At 47.4% G+C, this 24,541-nt stretch overlaps 1 protein-coding gene across 1 annotated transcript in view; it reads right to left on the bottom strand.

Annotated features, from left to right (window-relative positions):
- Nucleotides 1-14,454: 14,454 nt before the first annotated feature.
- The window catches only part of MED28 (mediator complex subunit 28), a 175,001-nt gene continuing 164,914 nt past the window's right edge, over nt 14,455-24,541 (bottom strand). The window contains exon 4 of the mRNA XM_086964053.1: nt 14,455-17,992. Within this exon, the coding sequence (XP_086820179.1) occupies nt 17,795-17,992 (198 nt within the window). The 3' untranslated portion in view covers nt 14,455-17,794. The remainder of the gene's footprint in view (nt 17,993-24,541) is intronic.

The raw sequence follows: 24,541 nt of genomic DNA, 5'->3' as shown, positions 1-24,541 counted from the left end.
ACTAATCGAATAAAACATGAATCATATAATACCAGTAGAGTGAGAACGCAACAAGCAGTTGTCCAAACCATACAACAGATAGGCATATCGTCAGTGATCAGGGGGCGAGGTCACCAGACAATGTATGTCAGTGGATATACGGAAGGTGGTGATCCCCTTCCTTAACGTGTGAAAAGCTGCCAGTGGGGCCATATAGGTCTCATGCATGTAGGGTGACAGTCTTTGATTGGTCTGGTTACAATTACATTAGTTATAACATAGGCAAGAAGTAGAGGATACCATGACTATGAGGTGAGCATATGCAACAACAACCATGCATGAGTCCCATTATACTTGCTTAGTCGTCGCAGGTGTCTTTCAGTCTGAGTCCATCAAACAGCATTCGGTGAGCTAGATTATGTCATCTGCCTTCTGAGGTGTGACCTCCGGAAGAGTCTGAGTTCTGCGAGTTCAAGGTTTCGTCCCTGGATTGAGCATCACTGGATCTGTCTGGTATGCTGGTGTCAGACAGCGAGTCAACCTGCAAATTTCCGATCTCTTCTGCTGCTTGTAGCGCATTGCGTTGGTCCATCCTCGTGTTCTAGATTCAGTCCAAGAGTCTGTGATAATGTTTTTTCTGTGCCTTTTTTCCCCTTCTTTTTCGCCTGGATCCACTAATCAGATGTGGCTTTACTGTACTCCAGGTGGGTGGGCCGTATTCTGTGGTACTCAAAGCATCTAGCCACTCCCATGCAGCAATGGGACTATCAAAGAAATAGGATTTGCCTTTTGCGATTAATGCGCAGATGGGCAGGGAATAGCAGGGTACTTGAGCCCTAACTGGCAAAGTCTGCGTTTTACCTCCAGAAAGGAATACCTTTGTTTCTGGACTGACGCTATATAGTCTGGAAAGAGTGTTACCATTTTGTTCGCCACTAGTATCCTCTATAATTTCCTGGTCTCTTGTAATATTGTGTCCCTGTATCTACAGTTAAGTACCCATGGGCCCATGTCTGGAGGGGGAGGTTTGTTTGGTACCCTGTGTGCTCGTTCTATGAATAAGTGTTGCAACAGCGATCCCTCAGACAACAGGCTCCAGATCCAGTTCTCTGTGTATGCAGTTGTCACGTCCCTCTTCACCTTCCGGCAGGCCTATGACGCGCACATTATTTTGTCTAGCGTGGTCCTCAGTCTTCTGTTTTCTGCGGCTTTCAATGTACTTCACTCATGCCATAAGGACTTTGAGGCATTTTTCGGGGTTCAGCGCCTGTGGTGAGAGCTCTGCTTCTGTTGCCTCAAGTGCGGATGTTCTGTCTGTGAGCTTCCGATGGTCGGCATGTAAGAGATTAACCGCATGCGCGCTAGCGGTTTTCCCGCTGAGCGCTGCGATTTTAAAAATCCCGCGTTACGTGACAAGGTCAACTCGTCACACGCACAGAGCAGGTAACGCCCATGACGAGCTGACCTTGTCACACTCATCGAAGGGGTTAAGGTCCAATGCCACCTTATCAATTTTATTTTCGAGCGAGGTTCGTGTCGGCTCCATTGGGGTGATCAGCTTCTCCACTGCGGCCAATACGTATCTAGTTTGTTTGACATAGTGTCTGCAGGTGCCGCACTAGGCATCTTGTCTGATTGGAGGTGGGGCGGAGGCGGTGGGCCCGGCAGACCTCCAGCACCAGACCTGAGGCGACCCATGTGAGACATATGCTGTGGGTGGATGGCGTGATACTCCCAGCAATTTAATGTGTGCCTATCCCACGTTATTTCAGTGCGTGATCGCTCTAGCAAAAATAATCGTTCACATGAGTACTCCGTTCGTGGGATAGTATGTGATGACTGCAAGCGATACCGCCAGCGCATTGGGACAGCTCCCTCCCATGATTCTGCATTGTCCGTACCTGATAAATTGACATTGATTGCTGTGTTGACAGTCTTCCTTGATGCTATGCAGCCTCGGAAGATGATGTCTATGCAGCTGAACGGTATTAGGCGGCCCGCTGTCGTAGCGTTTTGTTGGCTGCTACAACTGATGTGCCTACTCTTCATCAACTGTAGTTCCACCTCATATGTGGCAGCTTGGTTCTTCTTGTGCGCCCAGCTCATGTACACACTAATAGGCCCAGCGCAGGGGAGGCAATCGTACGTACAACTCACTCACTGTCCCCTTCTGGAACACCTCTGTGTATGCTTCTTCCCCCTTGTAGTCCGAGGGGGTCATTCGGGTGTGGGGGCCATGTCGACCATAGATCCTTATGTATTGCGAGGGGGGGGGTGTAATTTGAGGCTTTATTTGGTGGGCCTCCAGCCCTTCGGGGCCTCACTGCTGGATCACTCCGTTGTCACTTTTCCTATACTATCCCCCTATACTGGACATAGCGTTTCTTGCCAGGCAGCCTCAATGATGGGCGCCAGACTCCCTCTGTCTGCAGCGGAGTGCAGGGGCAGCACCGCTCTACTCGTGGCGACGCTTACCTCCGTATGGTCCCGCAAAGCTGTGCGCATGGCCTGGAAAAACCCAGTTCCTCCTTGACTACGGAGAGGGCTGCAACCTCCAGGCGCCACCTCTAGGACGCGGTTTCCAAAGCCAGTGTTCCGAGGAACGCTGTACCCCCATAGAGCTATGTACCCCCTATGTCACGGGGGTTGCAGATTTTCACAGAATCGGCCTATCTGCTGCCGCTCCCCCATCATGCTTTGTACCCCCCTACGTCACGGGGGAGGCGATGTTCACAGTTTGTTGTAGCTAAATCATGTCCAGAAACACTTTCCAAAACTACCACCACCACGATTAAAATACACCATAATTTAAACAAAAAAGCTGCAAGCGTGCTTTTAAAAAATATATGGGAAATAAAAATTAATGTCTTGCAAGAAGAGGAGCTTTGTTTTCTCACCTAGCTCCACCTATCTCTCCTAATAAACAGTCTTTGAAGCCACCTACAAATCACGGAGTTTGAGATAGCTGCTTCCCGGACACGTCAGACGGGTCATAAACTCCGCAAACGCCAAGTGCGCAGACAGGAAAAAAGAAACATGAGCCCTCCAGCACAGCCCCGGTGTTCATCAGGCACCAGGCGGGCTCTGCAGAACAGCGGCGCAGCAGCACCCGCAGCGCACAATGCCAGGGCATGTGTGAATAGAGCATGCGCAAATGCAAAACATTAGGGGGTACACAGAATGATGGTGGGCGTGGTGGCACGTCATGTGCCGTAATGTGCGCATGCGCACCATTCTTGCGCATACGCAAAACGGGGTGGGGGGGTACAGAGCTCGATAGGGTACAGAGCTCTATAGCACACCGGCCGCCGCCCGATCCCGGCGAGCGGCCAGCTGATCTCATCACTCGGTGCTTCTGGAAGGTGAGATGGTTCAGTTTCCTTCCCCCTTGTGGTTCTGCCGCAACGAGCCCGCTGAATTGCAGCAGGGCCTGATCCCCGCAGCAGGGCCTGATCCCCACAGCAGTGGCAGGTCGCCTCCCACACTTAACAGCACTAGGCCATGTCTCCTCTGGTCTGCTCTGCCGATACACAACAATGCACCAGTAATCTCAGGCCACAGGGGTCAGCCACAAGCTTCCTCGGACCCCACAGAGCTATCAGGCGGCCCCAGGTCAGCGTGAAGCCGGATAAATTGCCGGATCTCGGGGGATGAGCGTGCCAAGCTTTAACAGGTGGGGGGGGGGGGAGTACAAAAGTGGGTGGTGATAGACGGAGCATCTGAATCAATCAAACACTCACACCCAGTCAAAAGATCTGGGTTTAATCCATCACCGTTCTTTAGCCCATTCTGCCACCCCAGTTCCGACATGGCTATATGCAAATCAGTCTGACCCTGTGCCTCATGGGAACAGTCCAGCCCGAACTGCCAAGCCATGCCTTCCCTGGACCGGAAACAAGCTTCCGAGGACCGGTTTCTGGCATTCCAGCCGTCTTCAGCCCGGCTTGCTTGAATCCAGTGGCAAAGTGAGCAAGGGACTCACGTCTGAGCATACCCTGCCACACTTATGGCGGCCAAAAGCGGTACAAAAGGGGGTGGTGATGGACGGAGCATCTGAATCAATCAAACACCCACACCCAGTCAAAAGATCTGGGTTTAATCCATCACCGTTCTTTAGCCCACTCTGCCACCCCAGTTCAGACATGGCTATATGCAAATCAATCTGACCCTGTGCCTCATGGGAACAGTCCAGCCCGAACTGCCAAGCCATGTCTTCCCTGGACCGGAAACAAGCTTCTGAGGACCGGTTTCTGGCATTCCAGCCGTCTTCAGCCCGGCTTGCTTGAATTCAGTGGCAAAGTGAGCAAGGGACTCACGTCTGAGCATACCCTGCCACACTTATGGCTGCCAAAAGTGGTACAAAAGGGGGTGGTAATGGACGGAGCATCTGAATCAATCAAACACTCACACCCAGTCAAAAGATCTGGGTTTAATCCATCACCGTTCTTTAGCCCACTCTGCCACCCCAGTTCAGACATGGCTATATGCAAATCAGTCTGACCCTGTGCCTCATGGGAACCGGGCTGAAGACGGTTGGAATGCCAGAAACCAGTCCTCGGAAGCTTGTTTCCGGTCCAGGGAAGGCATGGCTTGACAGTTCGGGCTGGACTGTTCCCATGATCCCAGATTTGTTGGTTTCGAGGAAGGCGGCGAGCTGGTTGTTGACGGCTTTTTCGATGACTTGGCCGGGAATGGGAGGAGTGAGATGGGGCGGTAGTTTTTGAGTTCGGTGGGGTCAGCTGTGGGTTTTTTCAGGAGGGCGCTGAGGTCGGCGTGTTTCCAGCTATCCGGGAAGGTGGCGGTGTTGAGGGAGCAGTTGATGACGTCTCGGAGGTGCGGTGCTATGATGGAGTCTGCTTTGTTGAAGATGTGGTGAGGGCAAGGGTCAGTTGGGGATCCTGAGTGGATGGAGTTCATCAGGCGGATGGTGTCCTCAGTGGAGATTGGGTTCCAGTCCTTAAGGATGTTCAAGGGGGATGAAGGTCCTGCAGAAGGTTGGGTGGGTTGGTCTCCGGGACGGTTGTCGAAGCTGTTGTGGATGTCTGCGATTTTGTTATGGAAGAAAGAAGCTAGGGAGTCGCAGAGGGCTTGAGAGGGGGTGATGTCGTTGGAGTTGGCTGAGGGGTTGGTAAATTCTTTGACGATGTTGAATAATTCCTTGCTGTTGTGGGCGTTGTTGTCTAGTCGGTCTTTGAATGCGGTTTTCTTGGCAGATCGAATTAGTTGGTGGTGTATGCGAATGGCGTTTTTGAAGGCGTCCTTAGTGCTGGTGTTTGGGTCTTTTTTCCAGACCTTCTCGAGGAAGCGACAGAGTTTCTTCGATTTCTTAAGATCATCGTTGAACCAGGAGGCGTTTTTGCTGCCTAGTTTGACTTGACGTTTTTTCAGTGGTGCTAGGATGTCGGCGCTGTTGGATAGCCATTGGGTGAGGTTAATGGCTGCTTGGTCGGGGTTAGAGGAGTGGGTAGGGGAGTTTTGAAGAAGCGATGAGGAGATCTGATCGATAGTGATTTTGTTCCAGTTTCTTCGTAGAGTAGGTTGAGGGTGGTTGTGAGTTGTGGTCTTGTTGTAGAAAAAGTGTACGCAGATGTGATCCGTCCAGTGGAGAGTAGAGATGTGACTGAAGGAGACATGTTTGCTGGAGGTGGAGATAGGGTCGAGTGTGTGACCTGCGATGTGGGTGGGCGTAGTGACAAGTTGTTTAAGTCCGAGGATGGCGAGATTATCCAGGAGGGAGGTGGTGTTGCTGTCATTGCTCTTATCCAGGTGAAAGTTGAGGTCTCCCAGCAAAATGTATTCCTCGGAAGGGAGGGCGTGTGGGGTGATAAAGTCAGTAATAACGTCGCTGAATTGTGCGCGGGGTCCTGGAGGTCGGTAGAGGAGTGTGCCTCTGAGTGTGGTCTTGGGGTCGATGTGGACTTGGAAGTGAAGGTGTTCGGCGCTGGTAAGGTTGACGTCTGAGTTGGTTGAGATGTGGATGGAGTTCTTATGGACGATGGCGATGCCTCCTCCTGTTTGGTCGATGCGGTCCTTACGGATGATCTTGTATCCTTCCGGGATGGCGATGGTGATGTCTGGAGCTGATGAGGCATTCATCCATGTTTCTGTTAGGAAGGCGACGTCGGGAGAAATGGTGTCTAGTAAATTCCAGAGGTCGATGGCGTGCCTGTGGACCGATCGGGTGTTGAGCAGGATGCATTTTAGGTGGTTAGTGTCGGAGCTCTGTTTGGTGTTCGTGGATGAGGAGTTGGTCTTGGTGCCGTCGAACTTGCAGGTAGAGCAAGAGAAGGGTCCATGGGTGTGGCCAGGGGCGGCTTGGGCGCAGTTGGAGAGTCGGCCGGGGTTAAGGGCTAGGAGGGTGGCAGCATCGTAAGTGATGCGAGAGGGCTGGGCATTACGGGAACCAGGGGGTCTGGCGCTGGGCGCGGTCCAGGCGCAGACGGGCGTAGACGGGCTTACCTTTGGCGCACCTTCGGCGCACCTGGGGCGCGATCACTGCGCGTGAACGCTGCTGCGCGTTGGAACATTGGTCATGAATGGATAGTGGAGGGGGCGGAGCGTGGGAGGGGCAGCTGGGAGGCGGTAGCGGGGAGGGTAGGCGGGCCAAGGGATACGTAATGGCAAGATTGTGGTCGGGATACAAAACCGAAACTGAGGCGATGTAAATAAAGGCGAGTAAACAATAACAAGCAAAGCAGCAGGCTGATCTAATGCCTTAAAGCAGTCGCCAATCAATCCTAAGGTGCGGCGCTACGTCAAACGCGCAGATATCAGCTTACAAATTGAGAAAAATAAGCAAATGCAGCAGGTTACGATACCAAGCGCTGGTCACAGGGCAAAGCGCTTCTGGAGTTGCAGGAGTGGAGAGCGGGAAGCGCTTCGAGGAAAATGCACTCTGAGCGGAGTCAGGAGGCGTGGGGAGCGACCGTGTAGGTACAAGACCAGACGGTCACAGCGGTAAGAAGGAGGAGGAGAGCTATCAAAAGGTTTTCTTGTTGTTGGTGGTTGTCTCGCTCACCCCAAAAAAAGCGGAATCCAGTCCCACTTTTTGTTGCAGTACCGCCAGGAGCGGTCTATGGAAAACCAATTTCTTCATACATCTGGGAAGAGAAACACCATTCCGATTCATCCTATTGTCTCAAAAATAAGTTATCAGCACTCCAAGTCCTCCAAAGTGTTTAAGCAGTTGTCTGCCTGTGTAGAGAAAAGCAAGCACTCTTTTCCCCTCTCACTAGTAGTAATGATCACTTTGAGGTCATCCATGCCCTGTCCACTGTCGCCCCTGAAGCACATTAACTATTCCCTTATGCTAACAGACGTTCCTTCACTTCGCAGACGCAGGTCTTCTTACCACCAAATCTGTCCTCCGTTTTTATTCTGCATCCAATAAGGCTCTGCCTCTGATTCCACCTTTGCTGCTCCCAACACATAACAGTCTGAGCCCTGATACAGTGCACCATATAGCAGGTCATCATCACTGTTAACTTCAGAGTCGTTTCTTGCTTAACAAACGACACCAAGGGCCATATTATACATTGTGCCCCGGAAGCACAACAGGTGTGTGCCATGGTATTACAGAAAGGGCCGCCGAAGCTTGTGCACCACCTTCTGTAATGCTGATAGCACTGGCGCATATGTACTGCTAGCACTATCATGAGACAGCGTTCCTTTATTTTCACGTTGGGCGTGGCTTCCTGCAAATGAAGGAATCACTTTGCCTCTGCGCCCACTCTGTATTATGGACGCAGGTGCAGTGGCAAACATGCCTTTAGAAAGCGCCCTGAAAGTGTGTCACAAAAAAGTGGTGCACCTCCTAAAGGCTGCCCTCTGGGGGAGAGAAAGGGGTCCCCACCCCAGACATCCTCCTGCAGGTGGGTGCAGTCAGTAACTGCGCCTGCCTGAAAAGGGATCGCTCTCCCATCTTAAAAGTGCAGGTCGCATGCTACCTGCACTGTGAAACACAGAGCAGCTTTGAAGCAGCAGCTCCGTATTTCACTTGAATGCTTCCCCCAGGGCAGTGCATTCTGTAGGATATGGCACACGTTCCCTGTTTGTGCCGCGCACACCTTTTGAAAGGTGCACCCTGGCCCAAAATGGGATAATGTGCTCCATATAATACGGCCCTGGATCTAAGAAGGCCTTACAGGGCTTAGACACGGATGAGTCAGAAACTTAACTTACCACATATGCACCCAGATGCTGGTCTGTTTCTTGCCCTGCTTGATGCAAGAGGGCTAAAGACCTCCTACGAGATTTCCCTCCCTTTGGTAAAGCAGGATGATCGGATAACAATTTCACAGCAGTGGCAGAAAAAAGGAATTGTGGCTTTTGGTTTTGCTGTTCCACCATCTATTTATTGACTATTCAGTAAGGGCTACAGAAAGCAGTACAAAAAAATACCAGTTCAAATGAGATAGAACTCAAACCTGTTTGCCTTGCGACCTCTTCAGGGTAATAATCTCTTCAATATCTCTCACCACCGCCTCTTTCCTCTCTCCACACTGTGTGGTAAAGCCCCATTTCTGTAGTAGGGGATCTCTGTGTATAGTCATAATCTAGTGAATAGTCCCGCCCATGTACGTGGACCCCGGATCAATAAAAAATAATCTCTTAAGCGGTCTTCATTGCAGTCCTGCATAAACACTTAATAGAAAATCAAATACAAATAATGCAGCCTATAATACAAGGCTACACTGGCCAGTACTTCAACTTAAGTGAAAGGATAGCCAAATAAAATCAAATTTTACACATATTGCCGACTTTCACCCATAGAGAAACTTCCCTACACCAAAATCCTTGAAATGATAGAGAGGAAGGGTTGGACAGACAAGCCCCCATAGGCTGCCATTATGTGTCTGGAAAAGGGATACCGTGCCTTTAAGGAACTCTCCAGAGACCCTCAGTATCCCAGGATGCACAGCCAAAGTTGCTGTGCTCATCTCTAAATTAGAGACAAACACCACCATGTGGCAGAGCAGACTGACATAAGTGCAGGTGTTGACAATAAAGATTGGATGTCAAGCACGGTAAACCACCTGCTCAAATTAAGCACCAAAACCCACATCTGTGGTCATGCCTAAGGGGTGGCCAGGGCGTAGGAAGTTGCTTAAAAATTATTCCTGTACATAAGAGCCACTCTGTATCCAGATGAGGACAAAAAATGTAGGTCACCTCCTCGTGGCTGTCAGTGGCTTCTGTGTGGATGCCATGTTTTGTAACTTACTGTTACTGGATCAGTGTGCTGGGCAGCTGGGCTCAAGGGGATACCGATATGCTAAGGATGAATCTGCAGGACAAGAACCCTCTCCCACCTTCCATTTATTTTGGATGAAGGGAATTTGAACAGAGCCAGAGCGTGCTTGTTTGGTCGTGCAGACTGCTTCTGGGATATACTGCAGCAGCGATAATTACAGCCACACCATCTGCAATGTGTTCAAATACAGCTGTCAATGTTCCACCTTGAGAGTGTTTCCTTTATGAATAAACATCTGCTAAAACGCAGCAAAGCTGAATGATTTAGGTAAAATCGAATCCTATAAGTGTCTGTCATTTACTTCTATTTCACCCAGTTACTCATGTGGCTGGTTAATGAAAATAGATAAGAATTATGCTACCTACCGTCATGAGAAAAAAAATCTCCAGCTGATTATTGATAGATAGTTCAGTTCATACAAGGAATATAAATATAGTGGTGACGAGTTTACCATGTAACAGTAAATATTCCAGCCAGTATCTCTCACCCACCTACCTGGCATTACGAGTTACCAGGCCTAGAATTGGGGACATGAGGCAGGTCCTAGCATTACCAGATCCACTTCTGCATGTGCCCCCTCTCCTGGACCCCTTTGCGTGCATGTTTTCCTTATGCTTTGAAGAGAAGAAAAATGAGCAACATATTTGTATTTTTCCTATGCCTTCTTGCACTTGGTAAAAACTGTAATAGGGTGGCAGCGTAAAGTCATCCATACAAACCCAAAACTAGCCTTTGGTCATAATTAATCGAATCTTAGGTCATTTGTGAAAAGCAGTTCTCCAGTGTTCATAGTTAAACATAGCTAAGGTGAGTTCTCACTTTCCAATTGTGCTGTTTAATTTACCAGCATGGCTGCTACTCACAAATGGTCTGCAATACAACATTATTAAAGGTATCCACGTGGTACTCCTGCCTGTTGTGGATTGGATGTGGACGTCTACATTTTTACTCTTGCTTACAGCCTTAACAACTAATCATGGATGAAGAGCCAGGTCCCTCCAAAAGTGCAAAGAGTAAGACTCACTACTTCCATCAAGAGTGGGAGAACGAATGTTTATTCACACAAATTAAAGACAACTGTGTATGTTCAATCTGTGGAGCAAAAGTTGCAGTGGGGAAAAAAGGGCAATGTTGAGAGGCATTTTTCAACAAAGCACATGCATTTTGGGGGGAAGTTCCCTAAAGGAAGCAGCCTGAGGTCACAAAAAGTAAACAAACTGAAATCTGCATTGCAGACAGCATTTTTTTTTTTTTACAAAGCCAACGAAGAAAGCCACTGTGGCAACTGGAGCATCCTTCATAGTTACTCATCACTTGATCGAGCACAAAGCAACATTTTTAGATGGAGCCATTGTGAAGGAAGCAATGCTTCTAATTGCCCAGTCTTTATTCAAAGACTTAAAAAATAGCCCTGAAATTATGTCTGCCATTTTAGATGTGCAGTTAGGGTCAAACACTATGGCAAGAAGGGTATCTGCATTATCGGCCAACATGATAGAGCAGTTAGAGCGGGATTTAAAGACCTGCAAATATTTTTCTCTTCACTGTGATGAATCTGTTGACGCAAGCGATATTGCACAGTTGGCAATGTTCGCTAGAATGGTTTTTGGAGATGTCACAGATAAAGAGGAATTTTTAACCCTGTTGCCTCTAAAAACCACAACCTGAGGATCCGATGTCCACAATGAGGTGAAAAATTATTTTGTGAAACAAAATGTCCCATTGAAAAAGTTGGTAGCGATAACAACTGAGGGTGCACCCGCAATGATAGGGCGTCATTCTGGCTTCATTGCCAATTGTAAAGCAGATCCAGATTTCCCTCCGTTATTGAACTACAATTGCACTATAAATCAGCAGGCAATATGTGCCAAAGTAATGGGGTTTGATCATGTGATGACTCCTGTTGTTAAAATTATTAATTCAATATGTGCAAAGCAGCACCGAACCTTCAAATTGTTCCTAGAAGAACTATTAGCTGAGTATGGTGACCTTTTACTGCTACTCCGATCAGATGGCTAAGAAGGGGAAAAATACTGCGACGATTCCTTTCCCTATTGCCAGAAGTCAAAGCTTACATGAAGTCTAGAAAAGAAGCTACCAAACAGTTATCAAGAACTGAATCGTTACTCAATTTAGCTTTTTTGACAAATGTGACAGAAAAATTAAATGTATTGAACTACGAGTTGCAAGGCAAAAACAATACAACCAACATGATTAGTTCTGTGAAAACATTCAAATCAAAACTTGACCTTTTCATACAGCATGTACAGTAAAGAAAGATGGAGCACTTTCCCTCTGTGCTCCAAATCCTTTCTGAAAACAAGGCTGAGGCTGAGCTCCTGGACATTGAACTCTTGATTAAGCCTCATGAGGAGGCTACTGTATTTTTCTGTGCCAGATTTAGTGATTTTGAGCAACTGGAGCCCTGTGCGATATTCAAACCCCCTCATGGAAGTGGATGTTAGTGACATTTCAGAGACAATTAGTGTGTTTCTGAACCTTGACTGCCACCATGGAAATGGAGGTTGTCACACTTCAAAATGACATTGAATTGAAATCAAGGCAATTTGACATTATTTTCTGGAGTCTAGTGGATGTTGAAAAGTTTAAGAACATCCACACAGCTGCATTGAAACTTTTTTCGCAGTTTGGCTCTACCTATCTTTGTGAATCAGCATTTTCCAATATGAACTGCATAACATCATAAGAGTTGCCCTCTCGAGCTACACCCCAGATTACAAGAGATTAGTCGACACCATGCAGTGTAAAGTCTCTCACTGAAATTATTTCATAATCAATCCTTGTTCAGTCACACACAGTTCCTGGTGAAAACCCAAATCTGGGTATCTGTGTCATTATCAACACCAATATTAAAGTAGGCCTGGGCGGTGAACTTCGCTCCATTCACGGAGTTTGTAGTTTTCTGCAGAGTGCAGAAAACTCAACTTTGCGATGTGCAGCGGAGTTTTTTCCCCACTCATGATCGCAAACTAAGTTTGCCAGCGCGAATGGTAATTTCGCGAGCGCAAGCTGCCGCTCGGGTAGAATTTCTACCCTAGCGGCAGGAATACCAGCACAAGCTGCAGTTCGCACTGAACTCTGCCACTCGCAGAACTTCGCAGAGTTTTTTTGTAATTTCCCAGAGTTCCACATAGCAAAACTTTGCGAACTACGCCCAGGCCTGGGTTAAAACCACTGCAGAGAAGAAACTTCAGTCCCCTACTAAGTTTCTTTTATGAGTTGAACAAAAACAAAGGAATGCGTACTGCAGGCCTGTTTTACAAACACAAGAAAAAGTAGCTGGAGAGAAGAATCTTCAGCACCTTTCCAAATTTGTATTTGCTGCACAAGACCAAAGCAGTGTTTGCTGGAGGCCTGGTTTTTTGAGATCAAGGAAAACAAACTAGCTATAGAGAAGAATCTTCATCATATTTCAAAGTTCTTTTTTAATTCAACAAGAACAAAGCAATGTGTACTGCAGTCCTAGTTTACTGACAGTCCTAAAAAGTAAAGGGAACAATGAGAATACAACCGCGAACATGACTGGTGCCATAAAAACTTTAAAGTCAAAACGTAACCTTCCAAAGAATTCAGAATGAACCTTTCGAAGAATTCAGAGTGTAGTACAAAATCGGTACTTTCCCAAACAAAGCTGAAGTTCAGCTTATCAGGCAATTGAAAAACACAGCGATCTTGTCAAGGCTATAGTAGAAGGATTCATCTGCAATTGTAATACAGCAAAGCTTTGAACCGGCTGACTGCCACACATTGTGACTACTTCACTAATATAATGACTTCTTCAGAATTCCTCCACCAGGCTACCAGATTATACAGTATTAGAGGACATCATACAGTTCCACATTGAAGGCAAGATGTGCTTTTCCTGTATGTTTGTTAATTGAGCTGCATTACAATGATTATTTCAGTGACAGAATTATTTGAAAGGTCTTGAAGCGCCTGGACAACACAAATCCAAAGTCATTCCTTTAAGTGTTTCTAGGGAACTCTTAAGTCAGGCCTGTCTTAAGTATTTTGTTCAAACCACAGTAGGGGCTCTGAAGAAATTAGGCTTAAACTCAATGAAACGCGTCTCTCAGAAAAATGTGCAAGTTGCTTGGGGTTTAGTAGCTCACGACGATTTTCACTGACCAGTAGCTCTCACTGCACAAAAGGCTGGAGATCCCTGGGCTAGAGGTTAGTGGTCCGTCCTCTTGTCCCTCTGATGGTCCAAAAGTGTAATGTGGATGTTCAAGATGTGGAAGTTGTTCCGGTGGTGTCCCCGTCGCCCCTAGGATTACGCCGCAAGGATTACACCGGACAGTGCAGCGAAATGGTACAGGCCAAACAAACGTTTACAAACAAATGACATGAACAGTCTCAGGAAGGGAGAGGCCAGTTAGAGCGACCCCTGTCCTCCAACGAGAAAAACAAAGGATGGGGTTCTTGGTGACCATGGGTCCTCTTGACCCCCCCCCCCCCCCCCCCCCCCCCACCCCACAACCCCAAATAGCGTCTGATATGTGCCCCATCAGCATGCGAGGCAAACTCTGCATATTCAATCAGCACATCCGGACACATAGTCGCCGGTTAGGCTCTCCAGGACCGCCTTCCTCTCCTGTGCCATCAGATCAGGTCCGGCTTCGAAAGCCCTCCGCCAGCGGCCATCTTGGGCGCTCCGCCTGTTGATGCTTCGGACAGCTCGATCTGAAGGAGGTCACAGGCCGCACTGAGGGAGCTCAGCTGGCGAGTTTTCCCTTCCTAGGTGAAGATTAGGCAGAAGGGGTGACCCCCATGTGTATGGAGTGTTGTGCTCTCGGAGGAATGTGGTCACTGGGTGGAACTCCCTTCGCTTCTGCAGCATGATTGCCAAGAGGTCCCGGAACAACTGGACCTGGTGGCCACGGAAATGCGTTCGGTTAGGGCCCATGGCAGCTCGTAGGATACACTCTTTTAGGGTAAAGCTATGTGCACAGTTCAAGGTATCTGGAGGAACATGTTCTGAGCTCGAGGGGGGCCCTCACGGTGGACTCCATCAAGGCGGATGTCAGACTCCTGTGTGTCTCCCAGGATGTGGGCGAAGAGGGCCTAGGCGTATTCCTCCACATTTCCTGCTTCGGCAGCCGTCGGGGCTTTGCTAATCCATATATTATTGTGTCTTGATCTATTTTCAAGGTCCTCTGCATGGCCTGTAGATCTATCTGCCTATCAGCGAGGAAAATTAGTTCCTGTCGGAGCTGCTCAATTTCCTAGTCCCTGGTGGTCTCTTGCGACTCCAGTGTCCACATTATCTCCAATGTCGGGGATCTCTTTCCTGTCTGTCTTTCAGGTCCCGAGCCAGATCCCCCTTAATCGACCGAAGGTATTCTTTGAGTGGCGTGAATAGAGCCTCAAGGTGGGAACGGGTAATTGGGGCCTCTCCATCATCCGCGCTTTCCAGGGGTAGAGGAGCCTCTGGGAGGTCCGGGTGTTCCTGAGCCGAGGTCTTAGTGAGCATGTCCTTTAATGTGCAGTCTTTTTAGCCTCAGGGTGCCGGCCTCCCCCCTTCCACAGTGCGGTGGCCTGTGATCCTCTTTAGCAGGGTGTGGGGATTTCTTCCACCTCAGAGGCGAATCAGCATTAGTGGGGATTCCTACAGCTCCTCCCCATTCAATAGGGAGCAGTGGCCTGGATCCGCGGTGCGCTGTATTCAGTTTGGGGGTCCCAAAGGAGGACCACCTCAGGGGTCAATGCAAAGTCCCAGCCAGGTGGGACAAAAAGGGGTATCTTATAGAATTCGGGGCCCCCCTTTGGGTGAGTCCCAGGTGCTTGATGAGGCTCCTGAGTTTTGGGCAGGCCAGGCAGTGCGCCACTAGGGGGGCTGATGTTACTCAGCGTTAAGCAGCCCCTCGCATCCTCTGTACCTTTCTTGCCAGTTGCTCCTGGAGTGCTGCACTGGGTGGGCCCCGGGATCCCTCGTTTCCACCACTCTCCTCTGCCTAGGGCCTGTGCAGATACAACGGTAATAAATAAACGTTATCACCGTTTTTATTTTCAGCTCTGGGGCGACGCTCCTCAGTTCAAATTGAGGAACTGCTCCTGGTCACAAGGAGTTTTTGAAAATATGCCAAAAGAGGAGACCCCTAGAAGCTCTCCCTGCCCTCATTTCATGGGTCCACCCCCTTCTTAACACCGTTAGCTCAAGCCTTTCCTGGTTGTAGTATATGGATAGTTTTTGCGTTACCTAGGGTCACCGAGTGAGCTGTCCACTGGCCTCCATTGTAAATTAGGTGCAGATGCTCGGGAAGACGGGCCTCCTTCATATTATTTTGTTATTTAATAAATTCACTGTTAATAAAAATTAAGCAGAGTTCTTTCTGGCTTAACGTTTAGCCAGCATCAAACATGAGCAAGCAGAGTACAAAGTTTTGTGAACCTTTACTGTGCATCTGTAATTTGGTTTACCTGTACTTAGTGTAACAATGGTGTTTGCAAGATGGATGAGCTATGTCTGGAGTACAAATCTTCTTTCACCTCCTCCTCATGCATCCAAGCTTTCAGGAAGGATCCTATCCCAGAGGCCACACTACATAGAGAAATCCTGCTTTACCCTAATTGGCTGCCTATTTAAACCTGAGAAGTGTACAAGTGAAGCGTAGCAGTATCGATTGACGATCTTTAGAAATGTAGGTTTGGGCTGCCTTGCAGCTCATCATTTTTGCTCGAGATCTGCATGAACCCGATCGCTGAACGTGCATTCGTAGAGGGTTATGGCAGAACTCACCTCAAACCAGTAGCCCAAGAAAGTGTTATACACTGAAGAGTGCCAGGCCGTCTTTGACAGCCTAGAAGAAGGCATGTGCTCAGCACTGGTCCTCAAAGCACCCGACTTTAGTAGAGCATATTGTCCAGACAGATGCTTCTGAACAAGGGATTGGGGGACTGTTAAATGATGAAGGCCAAGATGAACGAGTTGCCTTTGTTACTAAGTGACTCCTTCTAAGAAAGTAACATTGGAATGCCATATGCAAGGGGAGCCCATTTGGACCAGGTGAGTGTACAAGCACTAGATGGCTCGTTCGTGTAAATCTTGGTTAGCCAAGCCTGCACATACAAACCTTCCTGTCCACCTCCCTGAAACCTGGGTATTTGGCCAGTGGGGCTCACCCAGAGCTCAAAAGCCCATAAAGAACAAAGATCAGCAAAATAGCATATAATGGGTTGTGCAGCGTTTCCTTAACCTTTAGGCGCAACAGTGAGAGCCTGTACCTTACCCAAACCATAGGTTAGTCTCTAGACTCCTCTCTTCACCCAGACAAGAGCCAGGAAGCTCTCCTGTCACAACTGATGTGTGTTCTGGTTGCACTGAATGGAGCATGTCGGTATGATCCTGGAACAGTTTGAACAATCTGCTAAGCTCTCACAGTTCCAGATATATCTCTGGTTGAATTTATGACTAACCATAAAAAAGGCCAGTTAAACCAGTGTATTTTATGTGTGCCCATCTTCCCATAGGTGCTCTCGGCACTGCAGGAACTTTACTGAGTCCAGCAGATTCTGAAATGCAGTCACCTGTAAGAAAACTCCTTAAGACCAACCTATTGAGTACTGTTTCAGTAATCCACATTATCCTAAAAAAACACAGGACTATCAGTTAGGTCCTTCACTTACTCTTATCTAGTAAGTTAATATTTGCTGACAGGCACGCCCAAGAGAACATTTGACACTTTGCTAGCTGGGTTTTTTGGCATGCACTTATTTTGAGAGGGTAACATGACTTATATTTCCATCTTATTTTTAGGGATATGTTTTATTCCACCTTTTGGTAACAGAGAAGTATCAAAAAAGCAATAGTGGTGCCCCTCTTCTAGACATTTTTTTGCAAGAGTTTAGCTCTTGCTAAGTCTAAAATAAATACCAGAGTCCTTTTCACATTCCCCGACTCGTCTCAAACTAAACCCCATAGGATTACTTGACCAATGTTATCAGGATTCTAGCACCACAAGGCTATTACGACGTTGGCTTAGCTGGACAATAAAATACTTTCCTTTTCTAATGTAAAGCAGCACTGCCTAGACACTAGGGTTAGTGAATGTTATTTAAAGTACCATACTATCTCTCTATATCTAATCAACCACTTCCACGTGTCAATAGCTAAGCGTTACTTTTGGGGGAGGGGGGATTACAGTCTGGTGAATGTTTAGAAAATATTCTACTTCCATCAGAAGCATGGATAAAGTTTCTACATTTTTCTGACAGTGATGCACACTCCAACTGCTGCTATGTTTTAGTTATAGAAGAGAAACTTCAAAGCTTTGCCACCCCTCCCATAAGTCCAGATGTTGTGGTCACACTAATCTGATAAGAAACAACATAGGGAGATACTCATATGTTCATTACAAAATGTTATTTACAAATACAAACAGTTTACATATAACACTAGTAATATATTACACTCAAGATATTATACAAATGTTTTCTGAATTCAAAATTAACTACTGAGGAATTCAGAAAGTGAATAAGAAAAGAAGTATTCTTTCTGTTCTTCCGTAACATACTAAAACCTAATGCAGGTATTAACAAAGATCATGTTTGTTTTAAAGGAGCTGGAATATTAGCAGAGGCTTGTTCTAGATATGCCAAGGGTCCTTGGGGCATTTCTGGTGGCTTTTTGTGTTGCACATTGATATCTTCTAGGACCTGCTGCCAGTTTCGAAGTTTTGTCAGGTGTTTCTGAATCAATGTTTCCTTACGCAGTAGTTCATTTCTTAGTTCTGAAACATCCTACAACAAAATGAAAGACAGATTAATTTACTATTCCAGAATTGCATCCACTTTACCCAGAACAGACAGAAGTAAAAATAGGAAAAAAAAATTCTGAAGTGAATTCAGGATGATTGCGTTTTCTATAAAGTTACAATTAGTATGACAAATAAGAAGCACGCGATTACCCTTGCGTGTCCTGGCGCTAAGCATTGGCCTCCTGAAGCTACCCGAGGCATCACTGTGAAAAAAGCCACGTCTTCAAGCTCTTCCGAAACATGAGGAGATTTGGAGCGTTTTTAAGGACTAATGGGAGCTCGTTCCAGGCTTTTGAGGTGCAGTGGATACAGCTCCTGCCTCCCCAATAAAGTTTTTTTATCCTGGGAGTTTGTATTATTTTGGCACTGGCAGATCTCAGTGTCCTCTCTGGCATATACCATTGGAACTTATGCCTGAGGAATTCTGGACCAATACCTTTGATAGCCTTAAAGACTATACAAAGAGCTTTAAAGCGAGATCTTTGTTTTATGGGAAGCCAATGTAGCTTCCTGAGCTCGCCTTTGACAGAGGCAAATTTGGGGGTACCAGACAGCAGCCTAGCTGCTGCGTTCTGGACTAACTGAAGTCTATACATCTGACATTTTTGCGGATTCAGGTAAAGGCTATTACAGTAGTCCAGCTGCGATGTTATCAGAGCCATGACCACTGCCTTCATATTGCACTCTGTCAGGAAGAACTTTATTTTCCTTATGATTCTAAGAATCATAAAACAGGCTGAGGTCACCAGGCTAATCTGGTCCCCCATGATAAGTCTACCATCCACAACTACCCCCAGGTTTTTAGCCTTCTTAGTTGGTGTGAGACAGGGACCCAATTCTTCTGGCCACCATTCTGGTGTCCACACCAAGGGATTATTCCTAAACTTAAACACCTCAGTCTTGTTAGAGTTGAGTTTCAAACAATTGGAGGACATCCAACAGGATATGGTGCTCATACACTCATGAAAGTGCTCCCCGGTCTCTTTCTCACCTCCCTTGCTTATAGACAACACAATTTGTGTGTCGTCGGCATAGGAGGTGAGCTGGAAGCCAAAAGATCTAATAACTCCTGCTAGAGGTGCCACATAAACATTAAAAAGCGTGGGGCTCAGAGAAGAGCCCTGTGGCACCCCGCACAGGAGTATGAATGGCTTAGATGAAGTGCCCTGTAGATCCACTGTTTGGGACCTGTCGGCCAAAAAGGACTTTATGAGTTTCCACGCAAGTCCTGCCACACCGATCCCAGACAACCGGTCCATCAAAATTTTATGATGGACCGCGTCGAAGGCCGCCGACAGGTCTAACAGGATCAAAACAGCACTTCCTCCTCCATCTACGGCTTCTCTGATCTCCTCCGTAGATTTCAACAGGGCCAGCTCGGTGCTATGATTAGCTCTGAACCCGTATTGAGAGTGGCCCAGAGAGTTGTTGCATTGAAGAAAAGCACTGAGTTGGGTGTTCATCACCTTTTCCAGGATTTTAGCAGGGAGAGGGAGCTGTGAAATAGGCCTATAATTATTGGGTTCTTTAGGGTCTAAGTTCTCCTTTTTCAAGAGCGGGAGGACGGAAGCTACTTTCCAGATTTTAGGAAAAATCCCGGAGGCAAAAACTTTATTAAACACGGGATTCAGGGCCATTCCTATAACCTCTGGTATTTGTTTGATGACCCAAGCAGGACAGGGATCACTAGTGGCTCCTGATCCAATTTGGGTTAAAACCCTTATTACTTCTGGAATCTCTAATGGTGTAAATTGATCCAGAGTTCTTAATAGATCTCTGCTCTCCAGTCCATTACTGTTATTACTTGCCTGTGTCTTTTCATTGACCTCAAAATGGGGAGAATAACATTTCAACTTTTTGTTTGGAAAAAGCGGCGATTTCATTGCAAAATGAATGGTTACTGTAACTCTTGGGACTGGAGGGTAAGGTCAATTTTTTAATAGTATTACAAAGTTCCTTGGAGTTGGACTTGGCTAGTGCTATCTGCTTGGAGAAGAACCGTCTTTTAGCTTCAGATAGGCATGGTTTATAACTTGCTATGGATTGTTTATATTTATCCTTATCTGTATCAGTATACATTTTACGCCAGGCCCTTTCTAATAGTTTACATTCCAGTTTCCAAGCTCTAAGTTCTTCTGAATACCAAGGGGCTGATGGCGTAGCTCGTTTAGGAAGCCACTTTCTACTAGGGGCTAATAAATTGCAGGAAGCGGCAAGCCATTGATTGTAGTCGGCGGCCGCAGTTTCCACTTAAGTTGGAAGGGGTCGCAGCGACCTACTGAGGGAGCTCTCAAATTTATTGATGTCCAATTTTCCCCAAGCTCTAGTTGTTATCCCCTGGTCTAATTTGCTTGTAGCTGGCTGGTTCCTGCCACATTTTAGCTCAAACTGAATAGCACAATGATCTGACCATGATAAAGGGAACACTGAGATACTACACAAATCATGGTTGTTTGAGTATATCCCATCTAAAGTGTGTCCCTTTTTGTGTGTGGGAGAAGTCACCAGCTGATATAGGTGGCCCACCTCCATGATTTGATCCAACTGTTGTGTATCAGGATCTGTGTGATTTTCTAGATGGAAGTTAAAATCCCTCATTACTGTGTATGAATCTTGACAGAACCCTTCTTAAATTAGGGTACCCACTGACTCCAGGAACGAATAGTTTCTTACCTGTCGGTGTAGTTTTGCAGCTTGAAGATCTTTCTGGATTCACTATGCTGTGCATATTCAGCAATCTGGTGGTTGGGTCCGGAATCGTAGTCTTTTTTTTTTTTGTTTTTTTGTAGCCCAGGTGGGCGTCGACGTCCCACCTTCTGGTGTACCTTCGGTGACGTCGGCATGCTTCCGGCGGAAGCTACCACCCTTGGGCGCCATCTTCGGATTCTTTTTTCTGTCTCTTTTTGCCTTTTCTGCTTGTAGTGAATCCATGGCTATGTATTGTTAATCCTCTTTTTGTAATTTTTTTTTTTAACGTCATTTTTTTCACGTATCTTGCAAGCTTCAACTTTCTTTCTTTTTCTATGCCTTTCCACCTTCTTTTCCAGCCTCATCTTTCTGGCGGAGGCGGGTGGGTTCGCTAGTGAATCCAGAAAGATCTTCAAGCTGCAAAACTACACCGACAGGTAAGAAACTATTCGTTTTGCAGCGTGAATCTTTCTGGATTCACTATGCTGTGCATAGATTTTGTAGCGGTTTTTGTTACTTTTGTGGCGGCTGGGTGGAAGATGAGCGTTGGTTGTTGAAAATATGTTGAAGCACCTTTTGTCCTACTTGTGCTTCCTTGTTCATTTGAACATCCACGCAATAGTGCTTAGTGAACGTGTGCACTGAAGCCCATGTTGCCGCCAGACATATGTCCTGGATTGGTGTGTTGGCCAGAAAGGCAATTGTTGCTCCTTTCTTCCTGGTTGAGTGGGCCTGTGCCCCTCCTGTTAGCTCCTGGCTCGCTTGCTTGTGGCAGAATTGTATAGTGTGTGCGATCCATCGAGCTATGGTGTTTTTTGTCACTGGTTTACCCATGTAACTGTTTGCGAAGGGTACGAAGAACTGTTTTGTCTTCCTGTCTCCTTTCGTCCTTTCAATGTAGTGCATCACTGCCCTTCTTGCGTCTAGAGTGTGGAGTGCTCTCTCGGCGCTTGTAGTGGGGTTTTGGAAGAAGCTAGGGATCTGAATACTTTGATTCATGTGGAACCTTGACACCACCTTCGGCATGAAGTGCGGGTCCGTTCTCATTACAACCCTGTCACTGTGTATCTGAATGTAGGGTTCCTGTAGTGTTAGAGCCTGCAGTTCGCTCACCCTCCGTAGCGATGTGATTGCTACCAGAAAGGCAGTTTTCATAGTCAGCATTTCCAGTGATGCTTTGTGGATAGGTTCGAAAGGTGCTTTCATGAGCTCTGTCAGTACTACATGTAGGTTCCAAGCCGGTGGTGGCATTCTTTTTGGTGGCGCTATTCTTTTAGCCCCTTCCAAGAATTTTTTCACGACCTGAGATGTGAAAAAACTTCTCCCCGTTTCTCCTCTTGTGTATGCCACAATCGATGCCAGGTGTACCCTTAGCGAGGATGAGCTTAGTTTAGCCTTTATTAGGTGCGTGAGGTACCTTAGCACCGTAGATTCCCTTGTCAGTTTTCTGTGTAGTTTTTTCTTGCGACACCAATGAGTGAATCTTTTCCATTTTGCCCCATAGCATTTGCGTGTGCTGGGCCTTCTTGCCTCTCGCAGCACTCTCAGGGTGCTCTCTGGTAGTTTTAGTTGTGTGAACTCTAAGTCCTCAGGAGCCAGGCTGAGAGGTTGAGGCTCTCCGGCTCTGGGTGTAGAACTTCTCCGTTTTCCATAGAGAGTAGGTCTCTTCTTTTTGAGAACTTGTGGGGGGGCCCCTGCGCCATCTCCATTATCTGAGAGTACCAGGTCTGCCTGGCCCATTGTGGTGCCACCAGGATCAGAGTCATGTTGCTTGTCATGCATTTGTTCAGAACCCTGGGGATCAGTGGTATCGGCGGAAAAGCGTACGCAAATGTCTTTGACCAGCTTATCCATAGGGCATTCCCCTGTGATAGTGCCTCTGGTTGCCTGGATGCAAAGTATTGGCATTTTGCATTCCGGCGTGTTGCAAATAGGTCTATTGTCAGAGTGCCCCACTTCCTGAATAGTTTCTCTGTCTCCTGTATATTGAGTTCCCACTCGTGGGATGCTGAAGTCTGCCTGCTGAGCCAATCCGCTTCTACATTGTCCTTCCCTGGCAGGTGTATGGCTAGCAGGTCTATTTTGAGTGGTATTGCCCATCTCCAGATTTCCTGTGCCAAGCTCGACAGGGGGAATGATTGAGTTCCCCCTTGTTTGTTTATGTAAAACATTGTTGTGGTGTTGTCTGTTTGTACCAACACCTTCTGGCTGTACAGGTGTTTCTGGAAGGCCTTGAGTGCCAGCAACACTGTTTTCAGTTCCAGGTAATTGATGTGTCTGACCGCATCTGTAGGGCTCCACAGGCCCCTCACTCTGAGCTTGTTCATGTGTGCGCCCCACCCCTTCTGGGATGCGTCTGTGGTAATGGTCACTGTTGGGTACGGTGGTGTTAGAGGTTTCCCTACTGTTATCCTTTCCTTGGTCCACCACCTTATTTCTTCCTGCACCCTGTGCGTTACAACCACTAGATCCTCCCAACATCCTGTAGCTTGTGACCATTGCTGTTGTAGCCACTCTTGTAGCGGTCTCATCTGTAGGCGTACATTGGGGACCAGGTGTATGCACAACACCATCATCCCCAAGATCTTGCTCACTGTCCTCACTGTCAGAGCTCGCCCCTTCTGGTAGTGACGTTTCTCCCTCAGAAGGCTGAGTGTTCTCTTTTCGCTGGGTGACACCCTGCATTGGACGATGTCGATTTGAGCACCCAAGAAGATCTTCACCTGCTCCGGTTCCATTGAGCATTTTCCCCAGTGTATGGAGAAACCCAGGCCTGTTAGCGTTCTCGTGTCTTGCTGTGCGTGATCTTTGCATGTCCTGTACGAGCTTGCCTTTACGAGCCAGTCGTCTAGGTAGGGGTACACTTGTATCCCCTCCCTTCGCAGATGCGCGGCTACTGCCGCGAGGCATTTGGTGAACACCCTTGGTGCGGATTTTAGACCGAAGGCCAGGGTTGTGAACTGGTAGTGATCGTTGTTCACTGTGAACCTTAGCATGTGCTTGTGCTGCCTGTTCATGGGAATGTGCAGGTACGCATCCTTGAGGTCTATGGCGGACAAGAAGTCCCCGGCCTTTATCTGTGGGATGACTTCTTGCAGGGACGTCATCTTGAATTTTTGGGTCTTTACATATTTGTTTAGGAACCGTAAGTCCAGGATGGGTCTTAGGCTTTCGTCCACTTTCGGTACCAGGAAGTAGTTTGAGTACACTCCTCTGTTCCGTTCTTTGAATGGGACTGTTTCGATGGCCTTTTCAGGAGTAGTTCTTGGGCTTCCTTTTGGAGCAGTCGCAGCTCTGTTCCCGAGTGCTCTCTTCTCTTTGGCTTTCTGTTTGGTGGATTCTTTAGCAGCTCTATGCAGTAACCGAACTGCATGATGTTCAGTATCCACTTGTCTGTGGTGATTTTTCTCCACTCCTACTGGAGTTATATGATCTTTTGTGTCCTGTCCATGTATCCCTCTCCTCTTTGTTCTTCCGTGCTCTCCCCCCGCAGGGTTCGGGTGGGTGAGCACCTTTTCTCGTGAGCAGTCACTTAGAGGGGGGTTGTTCACCGCCTCTTCTTCTTTGTCCTCGTCCGTTTCCTCTTGATCGAAAGGACTGGCCTCTGTTCTGGTAGTTCCAGTTTTGCCTCTGCTGGCCCTGGTGACCTTGGTTGTCACTCTGTTGTCCCTGGTGGAACGCCTGGTGCGATTCTCCTCGCTGGTTTCCACCTCTGCCGTTTGGCCTCCGCGTAGGAGTGCCCCTTCTCATCCCCCTGAATTGCAGGGCCCCCATGGACCTTGCTGTCTCGTTGTCCTTCTTCAGTTGTGCGAGCTTCTCATCAACTTGGGCTCCGAACAGTGTT

Source organism: Lissotriton vulgaris, chromosome 3_2, assembly GCF_964263255.1.
Source record: "Lissotriton vulgaris chromosome 3_2, aLisVul1.2, whole genome shotgun sequence".
Taxonomy (NCBI): Eukaryota; Metazoa; Chordata; class Amphibia; order Caudata; family Salamandridae; genus Lissotriton; species Lissotriton vulgaris.
Note: the sequence above shows the minus strand (reverse complement) of the source record. Positions and strands in the feature narration are given on the sequence as shown.